At 39.2% G+C, this 11819-nt stretch overlaps 1 protein-coding gene across 7 annotated transcripts in view; it reads right to left on the bottom strand.

The window, feature by feature from the left end:
• LOC144091525 (uncharacterized) overlaps nucleotides 1-11819 on the bottom strand; it is a 31492-nt gene that overhangs the window by 14171 nt on the left and 5502 nt on the right. For all 7 annotated transcript variants that reach the window (XR_013305743.1, XR_013305744.1, XR_013305742.1 and 4 more), the window contains one exon: nucleotides 4233-4381. Coding sequence is in view for 1 of the 7 variants with exons in the window: in XM_077623928.1 (XP_077480054.1) it covers nucleotides 4233-4381 (149 nt within the window). In the remaining 6 variants the exon portion in view is untranslated. The remainder of the gene's footprint in view (nucleotides 1-4232; nucleotides 4382-11819) is intronic.

Below are 11819 nucleotides of genomic sequence, written 5' to 3'. Positions count from 1 at the left end.
ATAAAGCCCCCCTCGAATCCCCCCACCCCCTTTCTTCCTCCACCCACCCCTCACTAACCCATTCTCCACACAGAGCCTTCCCACCCAAACTCTCTTCCCCTTCTCTCACGCTCACACACATCTTACTATCACCCGCTTTTATTATTTTCCTTCTTGCCTGGCTGACACACACACACACACTTTATTCATTTGTGCATGCACTTATGCGTTTTCGTGCTGCGTGAAAATATTCACAAGACGCAAGAGGCTCCCAAAAAGTTCATTCCGGGACATGAAATGATGAACTGTCGATTTGGGAATAGCCAAAAAAGATGATGGTGAAATATAGAAGAAGAATTCTATTGAATAGCGTCTTTTCCTTGGGAGCGAAAAGTGAAAGTGACAAAAGTGGGCCATCGTGGAAAATATTACGTGATGAATTTGTTTGCTGCCATTGACGGAAAGAAGCGTCCAATGTGTTTGAACTAGGAGATTAAATGGAAAGGATAGCATCATCAAACATGAGCATTCATTCCAAGCCTTGTTAATAGCAGCTAATGAGTTAAGTAATACAAAACTGTATCAGGTTTGAGGCTCTCAGACAATGCAATATACTGTATTATTGTTTACGTTAACATAAAAACATGATATTTTTAAAGATAAAAAAAAATAGAAGTAACAGCTGACACCTGTTGAATTTCCTTGCTTACCAAAAACCAAGACAAACTGATCTCGAGTCCCAAATTTATCAAACAAATGTCCCTAGTTACAAATTTAATGCTGCTAACCAAAACAGATGAAAAGTTACATAGATGACTACAGAAATGAAAGAAATGCAATTAGGGTATGAAATTAAGAATCTCTCTTAATAAAGACATTATCTGTCATTTAAGTGATGCTTTGGAGTCTGTGAAATTAATTTGTTTCAAATAAAACTACAAAATTGACTAAACCACAATGTAAAACTATACCACAATGTTCTTTTTGTTTAGCACAATTTTAAAAAATGATGGATGTGACACTCTGTTCACTCAAATAATAATAATGTGGATTTATGTTTGTATTTTCCAAAATAAGAGGGAGGTATTCTCAAAAGTTGAGTAAAGTGACCATTTTTTTTGTTTTTTTGTTCAGGTGGTGGACTGAGTGTTGGCGATTCCTAACGCCTCGTTTCACAAATCGCAACCCCGAATACTTACGTAGGTGGCAAGAAACTAAATAACTGTCCAGGAATAGCTGGCAGGCAACAATTGCGTGAAATGTGGCTTATTTTCCAGGAGCGGTGCCAAACGATTGTAAATAGGCTTTAAAATTTAAGCTGTCGAAAGGACAAAGTCGAACGCAAGTTCTCATTTCAAAATGTGTTTTACCGGACGGAAGAGAGCATGCTTTCAAACTCCAAAAGCACTTTTTTAAAGAGCGAGCAATATTTCATGTTCAATTTAACACTCATATCAAGTTTAAAGAGAAGTTCACCACAGCAAAATGAAACTAAATTACTTACTCACCCTTTCAGGAATCTTGGCAAACAATATCTTTAGTGGTTTTATGTTCAATATGGTATGTGGCTGATGTAATTAGTCGATGTAGCGAGAGTTCAATGGCTCAAATTTGTTGCAGCACAGAGTAGATGTAAAGAACTAACTTGAAAATAAACTAATAAAACATGTAACGACAGCATACACTGTTTTCACCAGTACTGTTTTGAACAAGCTGAAAATTGTAAAAGTGGATGCCAAAAAAAACAACAAAAACACATGATTAGATATGAGGTAGCTTCAGGTTACAAATGTCACTATACTGAATTCATTGGCAATCTGGCCGAAAAATCTGTTTTTTTGTCATCCAAACTCGTTCCATTCCACAATTTCTTTAAATTTATTTATTTTTAATATTACTTCCATTATCTGTTAGTATTCTTACAATAGCGTCTACCCGTGTAGATTAGCATTACGATTGCAGGAGTTGGAGAAATGAAATGAAATTCATTTTAGTGCACAGTGAGGGGTTTTCATTGTGTTTATCTTCACAGTCTAATTCACTTGCTAATAATGTAATAAACCAGTTGAAAACCATTCACGTGGGACTCGATTTGAGAGATTGTTTGAAATCTTGTCACTTTGCATCTATATATACACTCAATAAAATGTTATTTTTTCCAATCTGTATCTTAAAATGTTGACAAGTAATTAGGGCAACCCCTGACATGTAGTTGATAGTTTGACACCATCTCTATTTCAAGTTATCATGATACTTCTAATCTAATATGTTGCTCCCGTTCATAAGTGGGTTTAAGTTTCTAACTCTTGAGGAGTATTTTCTTTCTGGCAAGATCTCCTTTATCCACCTGTTAAAAACGATCTAATCCCCCCAAAAATGGCCACATGCAGGCAGCCATGAGCTCCTCCTCCCCTACTGTGTCCTTTACACACACATGCTTCCTCCGGGCCAGAGCGGAATCTGCTTGGAGGTGCCCGGGCGTCGTGACGGAAACATCATTAAAGTGTTGAAAGACGTAAAAAGGTGAAGAATGGGGATGACATCAGGCCAATTTCACACTTGGCACTCGAACGGCGAGGTCTGAGCCAGGAGGACTCTCGCCTCGCAACGCAGATCAAAGCCTACTGTGGCGAGGTGAAAGGACACCTAACTATGCTAATCCCCAGGACGAATATATTTTAATCTTGTTAGAATACAAGTTAATGCCGTGGCTCAGTGGCAAGAATGAGAAGTGGACGGGACGACTTGCGAGGCACCTCTGTCTGGTGCTGGATAAACAAAAAGCTGGCTAAAAAAAAGAGAGATAAAGAGAGAGAGAGAAGCTACGTACTGTACAAGTGGCAGACTGACGACGGGGTCGTTTTCATTGAAGACGGAAGAAGTAGAGGAAGAAAAAAATAAATGTCGGTGACCCTGTCTGAATCCCTGCTCGGGCAAGCTAACACGCAAAAGGAAATGAGTATTTTGTGGCTCGCATTGAGGCCTGGGCTCCGCGAAGCACCTTGGTAACCCTTGATCTCTCATGTATGGAAGTCAGGGCGCTGGTGCCTGCAGAGGTTTGACTGGCCGCACAATAGCCGCCAGATGCTTCGGGCAAAAGCCACACCCAGGCAACTCTCATTTCACACACCGTCTTTGAGTGAGTGGGAAAGAAAACTCATCCTTAGCTTGGCTGGCAGAGGGATGTTTTCCTTTAAATGGCGGAGCCGACCTCAAAAGATTTATTTATCAAATATTGCTATTCATATTACAACAGAGCTTCTATTTCTTGACATGGAAGTCCCAGTTCTAATTCAAATTGCTTTTTAAGCCAACTTTCAACTAAAGTCGGATTCAAAATAAAAAAATGAAACTTCTTCCACTTAACTTCAGGAAGACTTTTGTTTAAAGTTACGATTTATTTGGGGGGAAAGTTAAAGAGTGAGGTTTCGAGATTTGTTTAACACAACACGTGAAGTTTCATTTTATTTTGCAAAGTCCACACATATTGAGTCCACGTATAAATGATCATGCAGTGAATTAGAATTAAGTGTTACCAAGTGTCTGAATAGAACATTTTAAGATTTGAGGTTTTAGTTGTTGTTGTTTTTAACATTAAAATATAAATAAAATGACTGCCCTTCTAAATGTAATCGTAAGTAAGTCCTAATCAGAATGTGAACTAATGGACTAACAGGGCAGGATTTTGTGTATACATGACAAAGCAATTATATTTTAAAAAAATATATATATACTAAATGTATTTATTCATATATAATTATATTTATTGACACTTTGAATAATGAACTTGCATTTTCCTCAATTTACATTTTAATTGCAAACAGAAAAATTGCCTCGGGGATGTCATTTCATTTAATATGGACATCTGGGTCCCCCAAAAACAAGTCAATTAATACTGGCATTATTATATATGTTTATGATAGAAGGAAGATATCCTAAAAGAATATTTCAGTCACTTTAAAAATCACATCTAAACTGTGAGAATTGCTAGCGAATAGCTACGGTTCAGTGGCATTGACGTCCAATCAATTTGACCTGGGAGAGTGCTGCCAACCCTCCCACTTCCAATGGACTAAACATCTATGCAATAGCATTATCAGAGTTGATAAATGTGTGGAAAATAAAGAAATAAAACCCAGCCACACCTCTAGAGGACATCTCAATGTTTTGTGTTGACATAAAAGGGATCAGGGTCAAGAAGAGATCAGACTTACCTTGGCCCCCTATCAGTTTCCCAACAGCCTGTCACTCACCTGGTGGTTCTACAACACGGCAGAGCGGCACAAAGCAGGAACTTGGTGCTCCAGCAGCAACCGTGGCAACATCATCGCCCGAGAAGGGGGGAAAAAAGCCCATCCTGAGCATGACATCTTTCTCCAAACAACGCCACCAGCTCGCTACACTGTGGAAAGAGGAAAAGAAAATGTGTTTAATAAGTGTCATTGAGCACGACTAGGTAGGATTAAAAATAGATTGTTTGGACATTTTCTACCGCTCACCAAAAATCCCTAACCGTAACCACGCGACATACTGCAATTGAGTTATTTAGTCATTCGGGTCTTTCGTAGTTGGAGTCATTTCAAACTGAATGAGCTCACTTACTTACTCAACGTGTCCAATTGGGAAATACTTGATAGAGCTGATTGATTGGGACTCGGCATGATAAGATAAGCGCAAGAGTCGAGCGCTTTTGGCGAGAACAAAAAGATGTTCAATCATCGCTGATCAACCCACTGTGCTCTGCCGGCATTAAAAATGAATGCGCATGCAATCAAAGGCGATATTTCCACACTTCAAAACACAAATGACAGTGAAAACTAGAACAATCATGCAGCTTGGAAACCAAGCATGTGGATAATGGAAATTGTGCAGAGAAAGTCAGGGATAACTGCAGGTTCCCATCATGCATCACATGCAACCTGACTAAAACGGCATCTTGCCAAAGACGCGGGTTCAAAAAAGGTTGATGCTCGCCGTAAAATTGCGATAAAAGCCATATTGAGTTACAAAATACAGCGTTGATGTTTATTTGTTTGCCACTCGGTGCTAGAAAAATACTAGATGAACTTTTTTCAACAGCCAAATTGTGTTGTAAACGCTATAGCGTCCAATGGCTGTCTTATTTTACCCAATATTACAAGCAAGGTAACCAAAAATGGTAGTTTGAGAAATATCTCCTAATGGTGATAAAATGGGATTCGCCCATATCACTTGGAAATAGGCATTGGGATATCAGTACTAAAAAAATGGCAATTGGGCTATAAGACAAGTAGTGTAAATTGTAATTGTATACATGGGCATTTATGCAAAACTCATGGTCTGTGTTTCAGGCGCCATACAAGGCGAGTTTCAGCTCAGTCAACCGTGTCCTAGCTCGCCGTCGCGGGCGTCTCTCCCTCTCTCTCTCATGCTGCCATTTTAACCACTGCTGAGTGGCAAGCAAGTGAGGGCGGGGTCGGCGGCAGCCATGATGGCGGCGCAATCACAACCAGAGAGATGAGAAGCCCCCGATATGAGAATATGTCGTCCACCGTGTGACGCTGTCGTGGGACGGTGACATGTTGATAAGACTGAGAAAAGAGCTAAACTTTTGCATTGAATAAATAAATGCATGGGGGCTGGAAATATTTGGTGATTCATTTTAGGTGGAAAAAAATTGAAAGTAAGACTGTCACAAATAGAGTTCAACTACAATTTTGGAAGGAAAACAGATGTGTTTATCAATGAAAATCTTTTGGATGGCAACTTCATTTTGAAAATTCATCTTAAAAATAACAGTGTGCTAGCTAGATTACTTCAAATATCAAGGAAATGACACTAAAAAAAGTGCAAAAAAATGACTTTCTTGTTTTCAACTTAGCCTGCAAATATTTTCAATAAGTTTTTTTTAAAAGCCATTTATTAGGGTACACAGCGGCTAGTCACCGCTAATTCCATCTGTCTGACAGTCACACTATTATTGTCAAAGAAGGGCAGGGAGTGTTTCAAGACAAATTAAAAGGGCCACCAACCGTACCGTTGATTCCTCACTTTCACACCTTAACGGCCCCCCAAAAAAGAAACAAACATGAAATTGTTCCTGTCGTCACTAACCATTGATTTACATTAACAAAGTAGCACAATTTAAGAATCAGGCTCCAAAGACTATAATTTTCCATCTGTCTGAAAAGTCAAACAATCTCGCAAATTGTATTTCCAAGGGGATTAGGTGGGCTATGGCCCATTCTGCTTGCTCTCCCTAACTCTGAAAATTGAAAAAAAACAAAAAAGAGCCTAGTGGCTCCTTTCCAACCATATTTGAGGTCAGAGATCATGACGTCCTCTTGGCAACAGGCTAGGGTGTCTAGACAGGTCATGGTATCAAACCAGCTCCCTGTGGTTGCTTCCGGAAGGAGGGGTCAGCGGTAGCCAAGTGCAGGGTAAACAGGGATAGGGCGGGCTCGGCCTTTGGCCCCGCTGAGGTGGGATCACCACTTCCACCCTCCAGTGATCAAAGATAGGGATCTTCCTGGGAGAAGAAGAAGGGGCTGGCGTGGAAGATGCACTCTACGTTTGTGTAATCTGGACGTGTCCAAGGCCCCGATTGTCTCCTTTCACACTCCAAAATGGACCCTTCCGGTGCCACTGATTACATTAGGGAGGACAGACTCTTTTCACAAGGACGGCCAGACAAAAGAGGCGCTTCCGTGGCCCTCACCATCTGGTCCCCAAATAAGTAAGGGTGAACAAAAAAGGGGGGAAAAAGGCTCAGCCAGTGAGAGAAGAGGCTGAATAGAAGGAACGCTGTTTGAATAGACGGGATGGCCGGACAGATAAGCAAATATACAGTAAAGCTTCAAAGACTGGGAGCCAATCGACATGAGCAAATAAAGCCATGTAACAGCGCTGAGTGGCGTTGACAGATGTAGGCTAAAATGGAAAAAAGGATGTGAATCAGACAAGCCTCATTATTACTGAAAAGGGACTAAGCTCCAAATCGAGATTTGCGTTTAAAAAAAAATCTGCAAATATAAATCAGTAAACCCGACGGTTGACGCCATACGTTAAGTCGCTGTATGGTTGTCAGTTGGTTATTAAGTATTGATATATGACATTAGTGGCAAAGAAATTGAGCAGTCAAGATTATCAGAATAAATATCCTGAGGCTAATTGCATAAATAGCTCGAGTCATTCGTTAACGTTTTCGGAAAAACAAGACAACAACAAACAACTAGATTTCGGTTATTGTTATGTCTTTGACAAGTATGACTCTTGGTCTAAGAAAATTGCCTAGAACTTGATATACACTATTCTATGTAATTGGATAATGTCAACAGATATGCATCGTAAAAGCCATTATTTTGAAAGCTAGTTACATAAGATGAATGTAAAAATTAAGCAACCCTAAAACTGTCCATAGGATTAACAATGTGAACATTTTCATACTTTATCTAGTAGTTTTATCTACCCTTGAGCTACGATCCATGTTATTGTTGTTTGAAGAAGACAATTGACTTGTGCTATGCGTGGTTTGTTTTTCCCTCTCTTGCAACACAAAGCCTAAGAGGAAAATCTGATAAATAAACAGGCTCATTAGTGGCAAAGGTGATGGCGCCCTTGATGGTGAGTGCTATTGTCATGAGATGTTTTTATGTGAGTGTGTGTGAAGGTACTGCATTGACAAGTTGGGTTGGATGGGCCCACGTGGAATGAAATGAAATTAGAACTTTTCTTTGAGCTGCTCAAGGTTAAAAAATAAATAAACAACCGTCCAACCAACCAAAGTATAAAAAAAACCTTCACAGTTAACATCACTGATCGTCACTCCAAATGTTTTGTGTGTATTTTTAATTTGGAATGTTACATTAATTGTGTTAAACAAATGTGTATTCTAATATATGCGTCCTGTCTTTACAAATTTCCAAGGTAAATAGAATCTGAACACAAAATATATAGTCCTGTTTGGTTTTTATTTTTAAAAAAATGTTTTCTAGTAAAACTTGTGGGTGGAGCTTATAGCCAGAAGCACCTAATCTGTAAAGAAATATCAGCCATCCACTCACTCTAACTCACTCAATGTGAACAAGTATGGATTAAATTCAGGCAATCCTCTCACACAGTTTGAACAAGCTGAAAAGGTATTTCCTCATCTACCCAAACATCGAGAAACACACGTAGTCAGACATTTTCTAATTGAATAAAACTAAAAAGAAAATCCATGTCAACATGGCTACACCCAAAAAAATGATGCGTGTTCATGAATGGGGAAATAGGACAGACGGCGTAGTGGAAATTGAATGAAAATGGCGGTCCACTGGTGAGGATTTGACAACTCTATCCCGAAAGGGGAGGAAATAAGTGTCTTTTTATCTTCACAAGATTGACTTCACATGGCAGAACTGCAAAAACAGCAACATGTGTCTCCGCAGTGATGCACAAACATCACGGAGGCGTTTTACATGAACGTTTTCATCTGTCATCCTCGCAGTTAGTGAGAAAAAAGATGTCACGTGTGATGTTCTGGCAATAAGGCTCATGTTGCAAAACAAGATAATATAGAGCTGCACTGTTGACTTGCGCTGACACAAGGGTTTAACATGAGTGCCTTATTGTACACATCTGAGCCTGCTTAGCATTTTTTGTAGCCTCGGAGTAAAACACACACGTGCGCACACGTTTGCCGTGCTTCCCGAGAAGTGCAATTATTGATTGAAGCGTCCGCGGGAAGAAGGATTTTTCTATCACTGGCTTAAGTTGCTAACAAAGTGTGGCATAGCAAAAATCATGAAGCACTGACTAGGGTGCAAAAATACTGTATTGAGACCTACTGTAACTATACAATAGCTATTATACTCTATACTTTTCATGAATATTAGCATAATTGCCAAAGTCATGAGTTACGTCCAATAGCGATTTAAAATATAGATGTGAGCTTGGCAAACTGTTTTTTTTTTGTCACTTTCCATTAACAATGAAAAATCAACAATGATGCTATTGGAAGAAAGCTGAGCATAAGATGACATTTGAACTCAAAATAATTATACATTTTATTTTAAAGTGTTTTTCATGACACACAAGGTCACCCTACAGGATTAAAATGGATAAAAATAAAGTTTAAAGTTATAAAAGAATGTACTTTTTTTACTGTAAACCTCAATTTTGTATACCGTGAAGCAAAGACACCCTGTCAAGTCAACAGAATGATGCACATGTGTCTTTTTTGGGGGGTTAGGGGGGCTTGTTGAAGTTAAATCTGACAATTAGGAGTACGGCACATATACCGTAGAGTGGGACAGGTGGGAACCAGTCAAGTGGAGTACATCAGTGGCATAGGAGTCTGTAGTTTTCTGCGGTAATTAATTATTTTTCTTCACAGCAGTCTCCAGATTATGTCATCAGGCACTTCCAGAGAGCTCATTATTCAGTGCCGCAAACAAGTCTAAAAGAAAAATCCAATCCTACAGAGACGGGAGCACCGCGTTCCAGGGAGGAAGCGGACTTTCCGTGTGAAACCAACAAGAACCGAGCAACACCTGCCGTCCTGAAGTGGACTATTGCACACTTGGGAGCGGAAATGCAAGAAAAATGTCTCCAAGCACTGCTTGCTATTTGAACGCCCACCTGACCGTAGATGAGATATTAGCCCCCTTTTATAGTCTGTGAAAGCCGATATTGTGCTTCCTTTCTTACATGTTCTTATTCTGTGTAAACATCATGATGGGATTGAGGTTAAGGCATTTCTATTAGCATTTTTCATTTTTTTTAAGCCACACTAAATCCACACTTTTCTTGTACTTAAAAGCTCAGCACATTTGTAAGAAGCACAGTCGTGATTTGTGAAAAATGAGTTCAGTTCTGCTTTCCACAAATTCGCCCCAAAGCAAGTTTTAGTAAAATTTGCTAAGCAGTTTTACATTGAATTAAGAGAAAGTCTCAAAAAGACACACAGTCAAACATTTTGATTTGAAATCCCTATTTTTAGGTGTTTTCCAGGATTTCTTTAAAATACCAAAATGGGCTGAAGAAGACACCGTTTCACCATTTCAGAAACCTTATTGGTTAAACTGTCTGTTCTGGATTGGTTGAAATGAAAACATTGTTTGAACGTCCCTGTTATAGGTAGAGTCTTTCTGACTAAAGCTAACACGATCCAAGTCAAGATATTCGCTGGGACACCTGCGCCAAGTTTAGTGGCCACATTGTTCACACATTGTGCCTTAAAAGTCAACACAAACATTCCAAAAGACGGTAATTAGTCCCCTGTTAAATAGGCGGTAATCGCTGGGCAATGAAGATGAAAAGGACCCCAAGGAAAATAGCGCAACGATGGGCTGGTATTGGATTTCTGGGGTCACGTGCTAAGTCCTTTAAGTACTCTTCAGTGTTTTGAGGCATGGCTTGCATTTAATCACACAAACGTGGAAAAATATCAATTTCACATTTGGATTAACGCTTTCACACTTTGTGTCAGCCACACCATGAAAGGAGGCCAATGCAAGACAAAACACAGCTCCTGGATAAGGATCGTGTTAATGCCTATCAATTAGGATCAAACAAGGATTAAGCGGCATGGTTGCGGCAGAGGGACGGGGGCCCATGCCAAGTCACTGAATACCGGAGGTCACCCCCCCCCGACTTCATTAGGACTGACCTTTCCGCGCCATTGTGTGACAGCAAAGAGACCCTGCACTCATCTAGCCTGCACGGCTTATACGGAGGTCAAATATGATCCACGCAGGGAAGCAAATGTGAAATATTCACTTTCAGAGTCCAGGGAAAGCCAATCAGTCGCGTTCACTTTGGGCCAGGTGGTTGATAGCCGCCAACCCCCTACTTATAGCGTAAAAGGAAATCATTTTTTTTACCCTACCTCGGAGAGATGTGTGATTTTCTAATTAGTCGTGGTGCGCTCAGAGGTCAAGCGACTCCAATTCTGCTCAACCATCTTAATTCACTGAAAGGTCAAATGGCAGAGAGGAAACAGGTACTCCAGATCCTCTTAAATAAGCACCAATTAGGGAAGGTGCCTTAAAAGCCAAGTCCCAGTACTGCAAAATGCCTGTGAAATAACTGAGTAGTGAAAAGTTGGGGTGCCACAAATGACTGTTTTGATCGTTGAAAAATTACTGATTATTTTTGCCAGTACTTGACCTCATACAATATGTGATATACTAAATCATACTGCCTGGAGTTAGAATTTGTGGTCATGCAGGCTCGCAATCTGTTTTATTTATTTAATTATTTTTTAGCTTATAGGCTAAAGTGTGTTTTTTTATTGACAGTAATTAGGACGTCTGTCATACTTTGATAACATGCACATTAAAACAATAAGGGCATGAAGGTAAGATATACTAGTTATCACAAAATTATCAATGGAACTCAATTGTAATGAGGCTGCTAATCATCAAACATTACACATGAAAATGTAATACATTTTGAAATAAAACTCCAAGAATACTGTTTCAAAGTAAAAGTATAATTCAGTTTGAAATAAACCTCTATAGTTTAAGTCCTGATTGAAAATGGACCCCTGATTTATATTATACTTATTATCGATTAAGAATGGTTCTGCTTGTTTTATTAGTAGTCCTTTTAACACAACTGCTTCAGTATTAATTAAAAACATTACGTAATGCACCATAGTTATTATTGTTTGACCTTAACTTAAATCTGGTAAACAAATCAGCAAGGAATCCACAAATAAACAATAGCAAAAAGCACAATTCTTGCAAATTTGATATTAAAAAAAGATTCAATCAGCATTCATGTTACTATTACCAGCCTAATTTTGAAATGGAGAAATGTAAATCGCAAACAAAATAACTATGCTGTATTCAGCATATATTATCGCTTTTTAGTTT

The sequence above is a fragment of the Stigmatopora argus genome, chromosome 17, assembly GCF_051989625.1.
Source record: "Stigmatopora argus isolate UIUO_Sarg chromosome 17, RoL_Sarg_1.0, whole genome shotgun sequence".
Taxonomy (NCBI): domain Eukaryota; kingdom Metazoa; phylum Chordata; class Actinopteri; order Syngnathiformes; family Syngnathidae; genus Stigmatopora; species Stigmatopora argus.
This window is presented reverse-complemented; position numbering and strand designations above follow the sequence as displayed.